This window comes from Microtus oregoni, unplaced genomic scaffold (assembly GCF_018167655.1).
Source record: "Microtus oregoni isolate MIOR12 unplaced genomic scaffold, Mior012 000054F_ref0000373, whole genome shotgun sequence".
In the NCBI taxonomy this organism is placed as follows: Eukaryota; Metazoa; Chordata; class Mammalia; order Rodentia; family Cricetidae; genus Microtus; species Microtus oregoni.
In genome coordinates, this window is record NW_024543830.1 from 117,606 (window position 1) to 135,868 (window position 18,263).

General features: G+C 43.6%; 1 protein-coding gene across 2 annotated transcripts; it reads right to left on the bottom strand.

Moving 5' to 3' along the window:
• Positions 1-15,946: 15,946 nt before the first annotated feature.
• On the bottom strand, positions 15,947-17,893 carry LOC121437745 (keratinocyte proline-rich protein-like). 2 transcript variants are annotated; one of them, XM_041637816.1, is made up of 3 exons: positions 17,239-17,893; positions 16,612-17,121; positions 15,947-16,536 (listed from the first exon to the last, which is right to left on the bottom strand). In XM_041637816.1, exons 1-3 carry the CDS (start codon positions 17,891-17,893, stop codon positions 15,947-15,949), a joined length of 1,755 nt encoding a protein of 584 aa, XP_041493750.1. The 2 variants fall into 2 exon arrangements, with proteins under 2 accessions (XP_041493750.1, XP_041493748.1); XM_041637814.1 differs by having other exon boundaries at positions 15,947-17,893.
• Between the last annotated feature and the right edge of the window lie 370 nt (positions 17,894-18,263).

The following is an 18,263-nucleotide window of genomic DNA, read 5'->3' on the forward strand; positions in this document are numbered from 1 at the left end:
CTATACAACAGGATATCTGTTGCCATACATCTGTGCTGGGAAAGGAAAAACCACTTATGCCCCTTGCCTCATTCCAACCGACCAATAACCATGCATCTGCTTCTGTAATCTGCTTTTGCCGCCCTCTTTCCTATAAAAAGACCTCCTCCCAGTCTGCAGGCCCACAGGTACCTGTGTTTACCTAATAAACCTCTTGCTAATTGCATCCTGTGGTCTCGGAGTGTCCTAAGTTCTGGGGTCTTCGTCGGAGGGAAGGTCCTCTCCGAGGGTCTTTCACAGAGGTAGTGGGGACAGCTGTAGGACAGTCTGTGAAGGGCACAGAGGTGGTGGGAATGGCCGTGGGACAGTCTGTGAAGGGCAGAGGTGGTAGGGACTGCTGTTGGACAGTATTTTCTGGACATGATGGGAGACAAGGACAATTATCACCAATGTCAGACAGTTCTCCTTTCTATCATTGTCTACCATCTTCGCACATCAAATCCCAGTAAACCTGGTAGCCAGAGTCTACATAATTTTTTACAGAGAATACTGCAGGCCACAGAATATAATTGACATCAAGAGTCCAAGTGTGGTAACCTGGTCCCTAAACGTAAGGTAGGTTGCAGGATTATCTTTATGGTCATCCTTTTTATTGCAGGCAACTAAATGTTTCTTCTACATTTTGAGGAGGGAGGCCTTACCCCTGTCCACCTCAGAATGGGGGTCATTATACAGCAATGTATTTAAAAGAATGGTGGAGATAGGTCCTTATTCTGATAAAGTGATTGATGTGGGAGGGCCCAGGCCATTGTGGGTGAGATCATTCATGAACTAGTGGTTCTGGATTTTATAAGAAAGCAGGCTGGGCAAGCCATGTGGAGCAAGCTAGTAAGCAGTTCAATTCCATAGCCTGGCATCAGCTTCTGCCTCCAGGTTCCTGTTATGACTTCCTTCAGTGATGGACTATGATATGGAAGTATAAGGCAAATAAACATTTTTCTCCCCAACTTGCATTTGGTCATGGGTGTTCCATTACAGCAATAGTGACCCTAACTAAGACACTTTCTCCCCTCCCCCTGTGTCTCTAACCCAATACCTGACCTCTGTGGTTATGTGTATAGTAGAACGCCTATCAAAAGCTTTTGGTAGGATGGCTATTTTTATTAAATTAATTCTACCAATCCATGAGTATAGAAATGTTTCCATCTTCTCATATCTTCTTCAATTTCTTTATCCAGTTTCTTAAAGTTATCATCATAAAAGCCCTTCATTTGCTTGGTTAGAATTATCCAAATTTTTGTGGTTGTTGTTGTTTGTTTCTTTAGGCTATTGTGAAAGGTATCATTTCCCTGATTTCTTTGTCAATTCTTTGTGTCTTGTATATAGGAGGGCTAACTGGGTTTTGTATATTAACTTTATATTCTACTATTTTGCTGAAAGTGTTTATCAGCTCTTGTAGAAATATCCTGGTAGACTTCTGGGGTCTTTAATGTATAAAATCATATTTCAGCACAGAAAGATACAATGACTTCTTCTTTTCCTGGAGCTCCTTCAGTGTCTTACTGCTCTAGCTAAGACTTCAAGTAGTATATTAATTATTCTCCATATATATATATATGTATAATTAATATACTACTTGAAGTCATATATATATATATATATATATATATATATATATATATATATATATATATGGAGAGTGTGTGTCCTTGTTTTGTTCTTGACTTTAGTAGAACTCCTCTGAGTTTCTCTCTATAAATAGGTTGATGTTAGCCATGGGCTTGCTGTAAATTGCCTTTGTTAAGTTGCTGTGTGTCCCTAATAATCCCTAGTTTCTCCAGAACCTTTATAATGAAGGGATGTTGAAATGTGTCTATGGGATCCTCCTGCAACCTCGGTGGAACTCTAAAACACAGCTTGCTACAATACAGAGGGGACCAAGAGGTGAGTGACTAGCTACACAGCAGGACACCCCACTCTCAAGGCCCTCCATAGTGGGGCAAAACCTCGGGCCACTCCCCTAACTGCCTAAGCTTCTAAAGCCAGCAAGCAGGAGAGTTTCCAGCATGTAGGCTCCCCCAATACCCACCCCCATCCACTGGACACCCCCTCACACAAGATACAAACCCCATCCTGCCCCCAAACCCGCCTATTCTCCTGCAACTTCAGTGGCACTCTGAAACACAACTTGCTACAATACTGAGAGGATCAAGAGGTGAGTGATCAACCACGCAGCAGGACACTCCATTCTCTAGGCCCTCCATAGTGGGGCAAAACTTTGGGCCTCTCCCCCAACTGCCTTCGCTTCTCTAGCCAGCCAGCAGGAGAGTTTCCTGCTGAGAGAACCAAAAGCAAGGACCAAGAGAGGACCTCTAAAGCACAAGCTGTGACTGCACAGAGAGGATCAAGAGAGTGAACCAGGAGAGAAGACCGAGAGAGCAGGCTAAGAGATACCTCAGTAGCCCTCTGAGACACAGTCATTGACAGTACAGAACAGACCAAGGTAAATTCCCAAAGACTCAGACAGTCACTACAAGGATTGGAACAAGTAGCAAAGTTACTGCCCACATCAACTGAAGGAAGAGATGGGTAGGCACCAATGCAAGAATTCATTCAACAACCTAAAACACAGCATGGTAACACCAAAAGCCAGTGGCCACACAATAGGAAGACTTGATCATCCCAATCCAGAAGAAGCAGAAGAATACAGTTTTAAACCTAACTTTATAAAAAAAAAAATGATGAGGAACTTTCTTTAAAGAGGAAATGAAAAACTCGCTTAAAGAAATGGAAGAAAAGACAAAGAAAAAATTGGAAGAAATTAATAAATCCCTCAAAGAAAACCAAGAAATACAAGAAAAAACAATCAAACATGTGAAGCAAACAGTTCAAGACTTGAAGACTGAAATAGAGGCAATAAAGAAAATACAAACCAAGGGAATTCTAAATATGGAAAATCTAGGTAAATGAACAGGAACTACAGAGGCAAGTATAACCAACAGACTACAAGAGACTCAGGAAAGAATCTCAGGTGTTGAAAACACTGTAGAAGAAATCGATTCATTGTTCAAAGAAAACATTATATCCAACAAATTCTTAACACAAAACATCCAGGAAATCTAGGACACCATAAAAAGACTGAACCTAAGAAAAATAAGGTTAGAAGAAGGAGAAGAACTCCAGCTCAAAGGCACAGAAAATATATTCAACAAAATCATAAAAGAAAACTTTCTTATCCTAAAGAAGGAAATGCTTGTGAAGGTACAAGAAAGCTTACAGGACACCAAATACACTGGATCAAAAAAAAAAAAAAAGTCTCCTCACCACATAAAAAACAAAATGCAAAACAAATAGAGTAAAGAAAGAGTATTAAGAGATGCAAAGGAGGCACAGAGGCGGAGCGGCGGCGGGCAGACACGGCGGAGCGCGGCGGCCAGCTCCCACCCACGTGGCAGCTGATGACTAACTGTAATTCCAGTGCCAACGGATGGGATCTGATGCCCTTTTCCGTCCTCCAGAGGCACCAGGCATGCTCATGGCACACAGACCTTCACTCATACACATTAAAAAGGAAAAGATAGAGACGCGGCGGAGCGGCGCGGCGGCCAGACGCGGCGGAGCGGCGCGGCGGCCAGACGCGGCAGAGCGGCGCGGCGGCCAGACGCGGCGGAGCGGCGGGGCGGCCAGACGCGGCGGAGCAACACCACATACAGGAAGAGGCTTTCGGGGACCAGCGCAGCTGCAGACCCAAGCGGCGGGGACAGGCGCGCAATAAGGAGAGCAGTTCGCCCTACTACAATTGAATCAAAGAGGTAGGCTTTTGGTTGGCCAGGTCACTGGCACAAGGGGAGCCTGGTCCTGTCCTGAAGATCCTTCGGAGGGGTGAGAGGGTTCTTGGCCTGCAGCAGGAACCACGAAAGAGAGTGAGGGCATTTTGTAAGCGGAGCCCTTGGCCAGCAGGGAAACCTGATCCGGTTTTTAAAGGACCCATTGGATAGGATCAATAGGAGGAAATGGGCAGGCGCCAAGGCAAGAATTCACCCAATAATCCGAAAAACAACATGAAAACATCAGAACCCAATGATCTTACAACAGAAGTATTTGAACAACCTAACACAGAAGAAGTGGAAAAAATCGACTTTATGAAGATAATAGAGTCCCTTAAACAACATGTAAAAAATGCCCTTATAGAAATGGATGAGAAGTATAACAAAAAGTTTGAAGAAATGAGTAAATATGTACATGATACCCTGGGAAACCAAGAAAAAACCATCAAGCAGGTAATGGAAACAGTTCAAGAATTGAAAACTGAAATGAAGGCAAAGAAGAAAATACAAACTGAGGACCAGCTGGATATGGAAAATCTAGGCCAACGAGCAGAGTCTACAGAAACAAGCATAATCAATAGAATACAAGAGCTAGAAGAAAGACTCTCAGATGCTGAGGACACCATAGAGAAAATAAACGAACAGATCAAAGAAAACAGCAAAGCCAACAAATTCTCAACACAAAACATTCAGGAACTATGGGACACAATAAAAAAACCAAACCTAAGAATAATAGGAATAGAAGAAGGAGAAGAGTCACAGCTCAAAGGCTCAGAAAATATTTTCAACAAAATTATGGAAGAAAACTTTCCCAACTTAAAGAAAGATATTCATTTAAATATTCAAGAAGCATACAGAACACCAAACAGACTGGATCAAAGAAAAACATCTCCTCGCCATATAATAATCAAAACACAAAATATACAGGTTAAAGAAAGAATATTAAGAGCTGCAAAAGAAAAAGGGCAAGTAACTTATAAAGGTAAACCGATCAGACTTACACCTGACTTCTCGATGGAAACTATGAAAGCCAGAAGGTCCTGGATAGAGGTTCTGCAGAAGCTAAGAGACCATGGATGCAAACCCAAACTACTATACCCAGCCAAGCTATCGTTCATTATCAATGGAGGAAACAAGACATTCCAGGATAAGAACAAATTTAAAAAATACGTAGCCACAAATCCAGCCCTACAGAAAGTAATAGAAGGAAAATCGCAACCCAAGGAATCCAACACTGCCAACACTGCCTACAATAACCCAGGCATCTAATGACCCTTCACGAGCACATCTCAAAGAAGGGAGACACACAATCTCTACTACCAAAAGCAAAAAGAATAACTGGAGTAAACAACCACTGGTCATTAATATCACTTAATATTAATGGGCTCAATTCACCTATAAAAAGGCACAGGCTAAAAGATTGGATACGAAAACAGGATCCAACATTCTGCTGTTTGCAAGAAACACATCTCAACCACAAAGACAGGCACCTACTCAGAGTAAAGGGTTGGGAAAAGGTGTTTCAAGCAAATGGTCCTAAGAAAAAAGCAGGTGTGGCCATACTAATTTCTAACAAAACTGACTTCAAACTAAAATCAATCAGAAGAGACCGAGACGGTCACTTTATACTCATAACAGGAACAATTCATCAGGAGGACGTCTCAATCCTGAATATATACGCCCCCAATATAAAAGCACCTACTTATGTAAAAGAAATATTACTAGAACTCAAGGCAGACATCAAACCACACACACTAGTAGTAGGAGACTTCAACACAACTCTCTCTCCAAGGGACAGGTCAATCAGACAGAAACCTAATAGAGAATTAAGAGAATTATTGGAGGTAATGAAGCAAATGGACTTAACAGACATCTATAGAACATTCCACCCAAATAGGAAAGAATATACCTTCTTCTCTGCAGCTCATGGAACCTTCTCAAAAATTGACCACATACTCGGAAACAAAGGAAACCTCCACAGATACAAAAAAATATCACTGTCCACCTGTGTCTATCAGATCATCACGGATTAAAGTTAGAAGGCAACAACCACGCTGACCCCAAAAAACCGACAAACTCATGGAAACTGAACAGTCAACTACTGAACCACACCTGGGTCAAGGAAGAAATCAAGAAAGAAATTAAAGTCTTCCTTGAATTTAATGAAAATAAAGAGACAACATACTCAAACCTATGGGACACAATGAAAGCAGTGCTAAGAGGAAAGTTCATAGCACTAAGTGCCCACTTAAAGAAAACGGAGAATGCATACATTGGGGACTTAAAAACACACCTGAAAGCTCTAGAAAAAAAAGAAGCAGACTCACCTAGGAGGAGTAGAAGACTGGAAATAATCAAACTGAGGGCTGATATCAACAAAATAGAAACACAGAAAACAGTCCAAAGAATCAATGAAACAAAAAGCTGGTTCTTGGAGAAAATCAACAAGATCGACAAACCCCTATCCAAACTAATTAAACGACAGAGAGAGAACACGCAAATAAATAAGATCAGAAATGAAAAGGGGGACATAACCACAGACACAGAGGAAATTCAGAGAATCATTAGATCTTACTACAAAAGCCTGTATGCCACAAAACTGGAAAATACAAAAGAAATGGACATTTTTTTAAATAAGTATCATATACTAAAGCTAAACCAAGACCAGGTGAATGATCTAAATAGACCGGTCTCTCGCGAAGAATTAGAAATGGTTATCAAAAATCTCCCTTCAAAAAAAAGCCCAGGACCAGATGGTTTCAATGCAGAATTCTACCAGAACTTCCAAGAAGAACTAATACCTATACTCCTTAATGTATTTCACAATATAGAATCAGAAGAGTCATTGCCAAATTCCTTTTATGAAGCTACAGTTACCCTGATACCAAAACCACAAAAAGACCCAACCAAGAAAGAGAATTACAGACCGATCTTACTCATGAACATCGACGCAAAAATTTTCAATAAAATACTGGCAAACCGAATCCAAGAACACATAAGAAAAATTATCTATTATGATCAAGTAGGCTTCATCCCAGAGATGCAGGGCTGGTTCAACATACGCAAATCTATCAATGTAATCCACCATATAAATAAACTGAAAGAAAAAAACCACATGATCATTTCACTAGATGCTGAAAAAGCATTCGACAAAATTCAACACCCCTTTATGATAAAGGTCTTGGAGAGAATAGGGATACAAGGGTCCTACCTAAATATAATAAAAGCTATTTACAACAAGCCAACAGCTAACATTAAATTAAACGGAGAAAAACTCAAAGCCATCCCACTAAAATCAGGAACACGACAAGGATGTCCACTCTCTCCATACCTCTTCAATATAGTGCTTGAAATTCTAGCAATAGCAATAAGACAACATAAGGAGATCAAGGGGATTCGTATTGGAAAGGAAGAAGTTAAGCTTTCGTTATTTGCAGATGATATGATAGTGTACATAAGCGACCCCCAAAACTCCACCAAAGAACTCCTACAGCTGATAAACAGCTTTAGTAATGTGGCAGGATACAAGATCAACTCCAAAAAATCAGTTGCCTTCCTATACACTAAGGATAAGGAAGCAGAGAGGGAAATCAGAGAAGCATCACCTTTCACGATAGCCACAAATAGCATAAAATACCTTGGGGTAACCCTGACCAAGGAAGTGAAAGATCTACTTGACAAGAACTATAAGTCTTTGAAGAAAGAAATTGAAGAAGACACCAGAAAATGGAAAGACCTCCCTTGCTCTTGGATTGGGAGGACCAACATAGTAAAAATGGCAATTCTACCAAAAGCAATCTATAGATTCAATGCAATCCCCATCAAAATCCCATCAAAATTCTTCACAGATCTGGAGAAGACAATAATCAACTTTATATGGAAAAACAAAAAACCCAGGATAGCCAAAACAATCTTATACAATAAAGGATTGTCTGGAGGCATTACCATCCCTGACTTCAAACTCTATTACAGAGCTACAGTATTGAAAACAGCTTGGTATTGGCATAAAAACAGAGAAGTCGACCAATGGAATCGAATAGAAGACCCTGACATTAACCCACAAACCTATGAACACCTGATCTTCGATAAAGGAGCTAAAAGTATACAATGGAAAAAAGAGAGCATCTTCAACAAATGGTGCTGGCAAAACTGGATGTCAATCTGTAGAAGAATGAAAATAGATCCATATCTATCACCATGCACAAAACTCAAATCCAAATGGATTAAAGACCTCAATATCAGTCCGAACACACTGAACCTGATAGAAGAAAAAATGGGAAGTACTCTACAGCACATGGGCACAGGAGACCACTTCCTATGTATAACCCCAGCAGCACAGACACTAAGGGCGTCATTGAATAAATGGGACTTCCTGAGGCTGAGAAGCTTCTGTAAAGCAAAGGACACTGTCACTAAGACAAAAAGACAACCCACTGACTGGGAGAAGATCTTCACCAACCCTGCAACTGACAAAGGTTTGATCTCCAAAATATATAAAGAACTCAAGAAACTAGACCGTAAAAGGCTAATCAACCCAATTATAAAATGGGGCACTGATCTGAACAGAGAATTCTCAACAGAAGAACTTCAAATGGCCAAAAGACACTTAAGGTCATGCTCAACTTCCTTAGCGATCAGGGAAATGCAAATCAAGACAACTTTAAGATACCACCTTACACCTGTCAGAATGGCTAAAATAAAAAACACCAATGATAGCCTTTGCTGGAGAGGTTGTGGAGAAAGGGGTACACTCACCCATTGCTGGTGGGAATGCAAACTTGTGCAACCACTCTGGAAAGCAGTGTTTCGGTTTCTCAGGAAATTCGGGATCAACCTACCCCTGGATCCAGCAATACCACTCTTGGGAATATACCCAAGAGAGGCCCTATCATACAACAAAAGTATATGCTCAACTATGTTCATGGCAGCATTGTTTGTAATAGCCAGAACCTGGAAACAACCTAGATGCCCTTCAACGGAAGAATGGATGAAGAAAGTATGGAATATATACATATTAGAGTATTACTCAGCAGTAAAAAACAAGGACTTCTTGAATTTTGCATACAAATGGATGGAAATAGAAAACACTATCCTGAGTGAGGTAAGCCAGACCCAAAAAGAGGAACATGGGATGTACTCACTCATATTTGGTTTCTAGCCATAAATAAAGGACATTGAGCTTATAATTCATGTTCCTAGAGAAGCTAAATAAGGTGAATCCAAAGACAAACACATAGGCATCCTCAGGAATATTAACCTTCATCAGGCAATGAAAGGAGACAGAGACAGAGACCCACACGGGAGCACCGGACAGAAATCTCAAGGTCCAAATCAGGAGCAGAAGGAGACGGAGCACGAGCAAGGAACTCAGGACCACGAGGGGTGCACCCACACACTAAGACAATGGGGATGTTCTATTGGGATCTCACCAAGGCCAGCTGGCCTAGGTCTGAAAAAGCATGGGATAAATCCGGACTAGCTGAACATAGCGGACAATGAAGAATACTGAGAATTCAAGAACAATTGCAGTGGGTTTTTGATCCTACTGCACGTACTGGCTTTGTGGAAGCCTAGGCAGTTTGAATGCTCACCTTACGAGACCTGGATAGAGGTGGGCAGTCCTTGGGCTTCCCACAGGTCAGGGAACCCTGATTGCTCTTCGAGCAGATGAGGGAGGGGGACTTGATCGGGGGAGGGGGAGGGAAATGGGAAGCGGTTGTGGGGACGAGGCAGAAATCCTTAATAAATAAATAAAATTAAAAAAAAGAGCTGCAAAGGAAAAAGGTTAAGTAACATATAAAGGTAGACCTATCAGAATTACACCTAACTTCTCAATGGAAACTATGAATGCCAGAAGGTCCTCTGCAGATGTGCTGCACACTAAGATCACAGATGCAAAACTAGACTACTATGCCTAGCAAAGCTTTTAATCACCATAGATGGAGAAAACAAGATATTCCACGACAAAACCAGATTTAAACAATATGTATCCACAAACCCAGCCCTACAGAAAGTACTAGAAGGAAAACCCCAACCCAAGGAAGCTAACTGCATCCACAAAATCACAGGCAGTAGATAACGCCCCACCAGCAAAACTCAAAGAAGGGAAACACACAACCACTACTACCAAAAAATAGCAGGAATTAACAACCATTGGTCATTAATATCTCTTAAAATCAATGGACTCAATTCAACTATAAAACAACACAGGCTTGGAATACCTTTCTCCATCCTTTTTCCCTGAGGTAATATCTATCCTTGATGTTATGGTGTGTTTCTTGGGTGCAGCAGAAGGCTGGATCCTGGTTTCACATCCATTCTCTCATTACGTCTTTGAACTGAGACCACTAATCTTGAACCCCACCAATGAACAGTGTTTATAGATTCATGCTATTTTGTTATGATGGTGTGTGTTTTTCTCTGCTCATTCGATTTAGTGATCTGGGATTATTTATTCTTTGCATTTTCTTGGGTGTGATTAACGATGTCATACTTAAACTTTTTTGAGGGGGATTTTTGTAGAATTAGCTTGGTAGATAAATGCTGCTTGAGTTTGGACTTATAATGAAATGTTTCTCTTTCTCCATCTATTGGTGATAGATGTTTTGTTGGTATAGTAGGCTGTGCTGACATCTATGATCTTTTAGAGTTCGTAAAACATCTGTCAAGCCTGTAAGCTTTTAGAATCTCCATTGAGAATTCAGGTGATATTCCAATGGGTTTGTCTTTATATGTTACCTGATCTTTTTTTCTTTCAACTTTTAATATTTTCTTTGTTCTGTATGTTTAGTGTTTTGTTTATTATGTATCATGGGGAATTTATTTTCTTGTTCTGTCTGTTTAAGAATCTGTATAATTTTTATACCTGTAAAATTTTTGTTGGGAAATTTTCTCCTGTGATTTTGTTAGAAACTATTCCTGTGCCTTTGATCTGGGTTTCCTACGATGTCAATTGCATGGCCCTTGTTTGGGGCATACAACTGAAGCTGAGCTGCCTGGAAAGAGTTTGTCTGGATAAAGGAGGAATAAAAACAAGGGAAAAAACAGATAGACATTAACCTCTAGGTTAGCATTTGAAAAAGAGGGAGGGGAAAAACAGTGCTGGCTTACTGTTTCTTAAGGTGGGGTTGGGAAACATAAAGGAAAGGACACAGATTAAATATATGCTAAATAAACATGTATTAATCAAGTTTCTCTAGAGGAACAGAACTGATATAATGAATATAAACATTCAAATTCATATATGATTTATTACATTGACTTATGGACTGTGGTCTGGCTAGTCCAACAATGGCTGTCCCCACAGAATAGAAAAGTCAGAAATCTATCTGGTTAGTTGTTCTGTCTTCAAGGATGGATGTCTCAGCTGATCTTCAGTCCATACTGGAACCCCAAAGAAGTTGGTTCCAGTGCCAGTAGAGGAATGCAACAGATTGGTTGAGCTTGAAAGGATGAAAACAAGGTGGCATGAAGAGAAAACTTCCTTGTTCTATGTCCTCTGATGTGGGCTTCCATTATGAAGGTAGATTCCAGACTTAGGATGGGCCTTTCCACGTCAAATGATCCTGTTGAGAAAAATCCTCACAGAAATGTCCATCTGCTTGGGTTTTAGCTGATTCCAGATGCAGTCGACCTAACAACTAAGACTGACCCTCACAAGTCTCTTCTTGAAAATTTGAATCCTTGGGGAAAATAAGATAGTGAGGAGGGAGACCGTAAGGAAGAAGAGATAGATTGTGCCCCTCATGTCTGACTTTTAATATATAGGAAGGGAAATCCATCCCTAGTACACCATGCAGATAGAGGTTATAGTAGGGAACTGTACAGGCCACTGATAATCAGAGAATAATATGCCCCAGAACTGCTTGAACTGGAAAAGAAACAAGAAATGAGACTCTCACAGCACAGCTCACGAGGTTGTGGGACTTGGGGGGAGGTAAGATCACTCTGAGTGCTAAAGTTTTCATAATCGGAGACAAGATGAGGGATACTTGATTATTTGCACCTGAGGTGTCTGTAAATACCAGGTACGAGGGGTCAATAGAGGAAGAACAGGGGCCACGGCAGAGTCGAGCATGAGTGAGGCAGTGTCTGGAGCCCAGTTCACTGGGTAAAGTAGTCCTGAATTCCCAGAAGAGTGAAGAAAATGGTAGATTCGTCAGGGACCAGGTATGGGGCTTCTGTAGTTCTGATGAATCCCATGGTAAGAAATGGTCTCTATGAGTTGGGATAGGTCCTGTTTGGGTCATTCAAAATCAAATGTGATAAGATGTGTATAAAGCCAGAGTTCTGACATAACATTGCAGGTGGAAAAGACTAATCTTGTCCCAGGAGTACAGCCTTATAATCTCTACCACCCAGAGAAGTAGGTGTACAACTCTTGCCTTCAAGAAAATATACTATAGTTGGAAATTATGTCCAGGCCAACGCCCTCTCAGCAGGCGAGTGGGGCTGACGGAGGGACAGTGACCCAGAGATGCTCTCAAAAGCCACAAAGTGATTAGATGAAACTCCCAGCACCAGGAATAGTTTACCTTCCTACAAATTATTAATCAGGGAAGTCCCTGAGGACCCCTCCCAAAATACAGGCTCTTAATTTTGCTATTCGTTTCCCACTGGAACTAGACAATAAGACCTTATTACTGAACACCCTGCAGGCCTTGGTCATAGGGCAGAGAAATGAAGCTGAAGTTGAGACAGAAGCTTCCTTTCTTGCTGGCTAGCTGTCATAGTGTCAGAAGCTACTGGAGAGCATTGAGGTCAACAGTCTTACCCAGCTAGAGATTCTGCACGCTGCACTACCAACATGCTAGGCAAGATGCATCCACTTGTACAATCATGACTTTTATGGTAAAACTAACTGCTTTCTCCCTGGCCTTAAGGCTCAATCCACAGAAGGGAAATCACATCTAGTACCTAAGAGTCCAGTCAAAAACAAATAGATGGGAAAGCCCTAGACCCTGGTGGGGAAACAACATTGTTGTTCTGCAAAATGGATGTGATGTGTCTGTCAAACTGTCCTCTCAGCATCAGTGTTTACATTCATGGCTATTACTGCTGTCGTCCTTGGTCAAGTAAACTTCTATATGCAGTGGTTGCCAGTTAAGATAGAGACTCACATCTGGTCAAAAAACCCTGAGAAAATAAGACTGCTGAACACCCACCTGTGAAAGGGACATCTAAACCATCCCCTTTAAACCTCAGGGAATATTAAAGAAGAGGGGCTGAAATAATGTAAGAACAAGGAGGAAAGGGGAGAATGTCATGAATGCTGTCCTCCAGGAATGGCATGGCTATTGCCCTTCTGAACTTTCTGGAGCCGTGATAACCTGCATGAGAGTCACAAGAGATTGGGCCTATTAATGTCTGTGATGGAAAAAGGAGGCCTGACCCCTTCCTGAATAGACAAAGTGTCTAATGGTTGCTGGGCAAGACATTTTCTTCAGCTCTTCAGGCACTCATAAGTTGCCATGCTCCTTTAAGTGACTCTACTTAGGCTCTCTGATCCACCGAGCTAGACTTAAACGGAATCATTTCTCTGACCTGCCGTTGGAGCCATATCCTAGATGGGCTGATGCTTGTTTGTTTCCTTGAAAAAGTCCACACAACAATCTTGATATTTCTGCTCCAGGTACCACCAAGAACCACTTTTTAAGTTGTTTAGTGATAGTAAACAGGATTTATGTCCCTTTTACCAGTGTCTTCCTAGCAGGTAAACAGTGGTGGTTTGTCCATAGTGCATGAAGGAGTGAACCACACACAAAGGCCCCAGTTTTCCTTTAAATCTAAGCAGAGTTTTGATACATAGCCTCTAGATCTCCAAAATTGACATTGTAGAGCTAGGTCCCTGGGACAAGGGAACAGCATGTTTAAAGCCAAGATTTGACTCTGTGTTCTCAGTTCTAGCCTTGTAAGTTTTGAGTTGTTTGGGATGTGCCCCATGAGGAGAGGTCATTGGAGTAAACATTCCAAGGGGCATGTCAGAGCCTTCCCCTGCTGTCATCCTCTCCAGAGCAGTCTTCTTATCCTCTGTGACCTTCAGGTACCATCTCACACTGTCGGTCCCCCAGTGTGCTCATTCTCCAGGTCCATATGGTGGCATCAGAGAGTAAGAGAATTAGACTTCTCTATCTTCTGCTCCTTTGATTCTATTCTCCCAGACTGCACATAAGGTACCATGCATAACAGGATTTGAAAGCAATTGATTAATTCTGAATTTGGCTCAGTCTTTGCTTTCTATATAATAAAACAATAGATAGATAAGTGAAAATAAGTTAATTCAAAAGAAAACATATTTCCAGAGAGCCTCCACGTGTCCTCTGTCCTATATCCCTGGAGCCAGAGGTATCACGGCTCTGACTACATCCTTAGTGCTACAGTCAGTCAACTACCAAATCCATGTCTGAACACATTTGCTCTTAGCTGAGGAGTCATCTTCCCTACTCCCTCATTCATCAGGAGACAAGGACATGAAGGTGAGACAGAGAACCATAAGCCAAGCCGCTTCAACTATATTAAGGAATCGGTACAATAAACTTGAAACCGAAATAATACATTCCAGTGAAATCCATACTACATCACATTGGGATGGTTGGTTTTTAAGAAAACACAAAAAATAACAACAGTTGACAAGGATGTGGAGAACTTGAGACCTGCACACTCGGGTAGGGCTGTGAATGGTGCTACTTGGGATGGGACTGTGGATGATGCTGGGATGGGACTGGGGATGATGCTGGGATAGGACTGGGGATGATGCTGGGATAGGACTGGGGATGCTGCTGGGATGGGACTGGGGATGATGCTGGGATAGGACTGTGGATGATGCTGGGATGGGACTGGGGATGATGTCACCACTATAGAAAGCAACATGGAAGCACCTGCCTTAGCAAGTGGTGTTGAAACTCCATTTCTTGATATCTACTCAATAAATTGAAATCATATACTCAAAGAAGTAATTTATACTGGTGTTGATTGGACCATTGCTAACTAGAGCCAAATAATGGAATCAACTCAAGTACTTGTGCATTCATTACTGAACAAATAAAGCGTGGTGTCTACATGCAGCATGGTAGCATGCTGCCTTAATAGCAGTCATATGCTACAGCAAAGATGAACCTGGAGAACATTATGCCAAGTGAATGACAGAAGCACAAATACCATTTGAGTCTATCTGTGGGAAGTGTAGTGTCAAATTTTATAAGGTAGAAAATGGAATGCTAGTGTGTAGAGGCTAAAGGGAAGTGGAGAATGAGGTATTGAGTGTTTCGTCCTGCAGGATAGGTGAACGGTGGTGATGGAAATATAACAATGCAAACATTATTCATCACACTGAGCCGTAGGTATGCTTTGGCATGGCTACCCTAATAAATCTTGTTATATGTGTTTTACCATATTTTAAAAAGACACCATCTCAGCAAATTGGTATCTAATAAAGAGAAGACATTACTCGGGACTCAAAACTGTGAACACATCCACTTTTTATTATTATGCATCCTCCTCTTGCCTCAGTTCCTATAGTTTCCCAACAGCACAGAACACAGCTCAGGCTGTCAACCATTGCCTGACCTAAGATAGGCACAGAGGTTTAAGGATACACTGACTCCACTCGCATGAACGTTTACACCGTTGCCGGGCAGAAAAGGCAAAAACTGCAAAGAAAAATTAGTTCAGGAGTACTACAAAGCTCTTTCTAAGTGGGTGGAGCTACGGGCGATGAACTCTAGGAAGTCAGAATAGGCTCCTGTGGATGGAAACAGGCAACAGTGATAACAAAAGGCTTCAAAGAAGAGGTGTTGAAAGACAGGTACAATTTTGGATCCTGGGAAATGGGTGAGAAATGGTTCAGGTGGAGCGAGCCTCTGCAGAGGAAGAGCATCTGGGGAGTGTCAGGAGGAACACCCAGAGAACACCCTGGTGGCCAAGCTGGTCTAGTTAGAATTTAGACAGAGGGCGGAGGAGGAGTGAGACATAGCTGGAATGATGTCTGAGACTCGGGTGTGGAATCCGAGATGACACGCAAGGAGTCTGAAACACAGCTTTGAAGCAGGGACCACCTCAACATCTGTGGAGCGATGTAGACCAGAGGATAAGGGGAAATGTTCTAAAGAGCCTGCAGCAGGGGCATTTGAGCTACATTTTGTTTAAAAGTAAGCGCCCTTTGCTCCAGCATAAGCCCCACCTTTCGCTCCGCCGTGGGTGTTTCCTTGGTCTCCACAACCACCTAGACTCTGTGTCCCCAGGAAGGAATCATCATGTCTACAGTTGTCGTTACTCTCTTGCCCCTGGTTGCAGCTGTACGGGCTCGGGCCTTCAGTATCCAGGCGGCACGGGTTAGATTCATGACAGCCTAGTTCTTGGCGGTAGGGAACTGGATTAGGGCCTGAGCAAGGACTGGTACAGCGCATGGGTTCCCCACAAGGCTCTGGGCTGGAGCAGCGCGCAGGATGCGGCATTGGCTCTGGATATGGACAAGGCTGTGGTTGTGGACGTGGTTCTGGATTCTCACAGTGAACTGGGCTTGGGCGTGGCACTGGACGTGGGGCTGGACGTGGTGCTGGTTGAGGAGCTGGACATGGTTCTGGATAGAGACATGGTTCTGAAAATCGCCGAGGTGGAGGACATGGCCGGGGTTCTGGACTTGGGCATGGCTCTGGACGTGGACATGGGCGTGGTGCAGGAACTGGGCACCTCTGCCATGATGATTCTGGAGACCGGGCACGACGCTGTGGCTCTGGACATGGACGTGGTGCAGGAACTGGGCACCGCTGCCATGATGGTTCTGGAGACCAGGCACGACGCTGTGGGCCGCAAGACCTTGGGAATTGCTGTGGCTGTCTCAAATCCGGGCAGGAGACACCCCAAGAAGGTTGCCGGCCACAGCTCTGGGATCTACCTCTGATGGGAGGAATCTGGACAGGGCACCTCTGTGGGGGAACCTGTCTGGGGCAGCAGGGTGAGGAAATCTCTACTCTGCACTTGGGTCCACATCTTTGAGAACAGCTTGAAGGGCGGCCCCGAGGAGGACAGTGGCTGCTATAGATGGGCTCTGAGCGGCGAGGTGGGGTGCAATAGTTGTAGGAGCCTGAAGAGCATCGGGATGGCAGGCAGCTGCTATAACAGGGCTCGGAACGTCTTGGTGGAGAGCAGCTTCGATATGAAGGCTGCAGCCGACGAGGAGGGAGGCATCTGCTGGTGCTCTGAGACCGGCGCTGCTGTGAAGTGAAGCTTCCATAGGAGCCCTGGGGCTGGCATTGTGGTGCACAGGTGCTAAATGAAGCCCCAGACCGACGCTGGGAGGAGCAGTGGCTGTAGGATGCTCGTGATTGGAATTGGGAGGCACAGCCGCCATAGGAAGCCTGTGACTGGCGCTGGGGGCCACAGCTGGTGTAGGAGGGCCCAGACTGGAATTGTGGCACACAGCGACTGTAGGAACCCTGGGACTGAGACTGTGGACCACAGTTGCTGTAAGAACCCCGTGACTGTGATTGAGAGGTACAGCTGCCGTAGGAGCCCTGGTACTGGCCCTGAGTGGGGAAACTTCCCTGGCCCTGGCCCACCGAGGGACATTCTACATAAGGGCGAAGAGGCTGAGGAGCTGGAGCAGGCACATAGTTTGGAACTGGATACTCCACATAACTCGTTTCTGTGTAATACACCGGAGCACATTCTACATAGTAGGTCGGAAGAGGCTGTGGGACTTGCACATAAGAAACCTGAGACTGGCATGGAGCCTGGCATTGAACACAGGAAACCTGAGCCTGGCAGGGAGCTTGGCACTTTACCTCAGTGGTCTTAGGCTGGCATTTTACCTGGGTGGTCTTTGATTGGCATGGAGCCTGACATTTAACCTTAGTGTTCTTAGATGAGCCTGCAGCCTGGCTCTTCACTTCAATGCCACTGGACTGGCATGGAGTCTGGGAAACTGGAACTGAGCACGGTACAGCGTATTCCACAACTTGCATCCCACATGGAGCTTGGACCAGCACGTGGTTGTTGGCATAGGAATACTGTGAGGGACCAAAGGAGGAACCCTTGACACAGCACTGGGGCACCGGCGCGCAACACTGAATCTGCTGCTGATCACACATGGTCCTGATGCAGGGGGGTGAACAAGACCTGAGGGTAGAGAAACCAGGGTCAAGAGGCTGAGAGCTGCAAGGGAGGAGCTAGGATCTACAGCCAGGAGCCTGGCATCTTCTCCGGCCTGCCTTCACATGCCCTCAACCTTCACCCAAGAATCCTTACTGGTACTGACTTAGTTGGAGCCCATGCTAGTCACCATTGGCTATGAGACCTGCCCTGGTTTTGCAAAAAGGGCTGGATTCTGCACAGCTGAATGTAAATGTAGGCATGCCAATGTCTGCCACCAGAGAGCACTGATGTCAAGCAGATTCTCCGCCCTTACACAGCCTGGTGGTGGGAACAGTCCTACAGGAAGAACGGGCGGCAGCTTGCTTA

Coding starts and splice junctions, on each gene's coding strand:
- LOC121437745 (XM_041637814.1), bottom strand. CDS start 17,893: ATGTGTGATCAGCAGCAGATTCAGTGTTGCGCGCCGGTGCCCCAGTGC.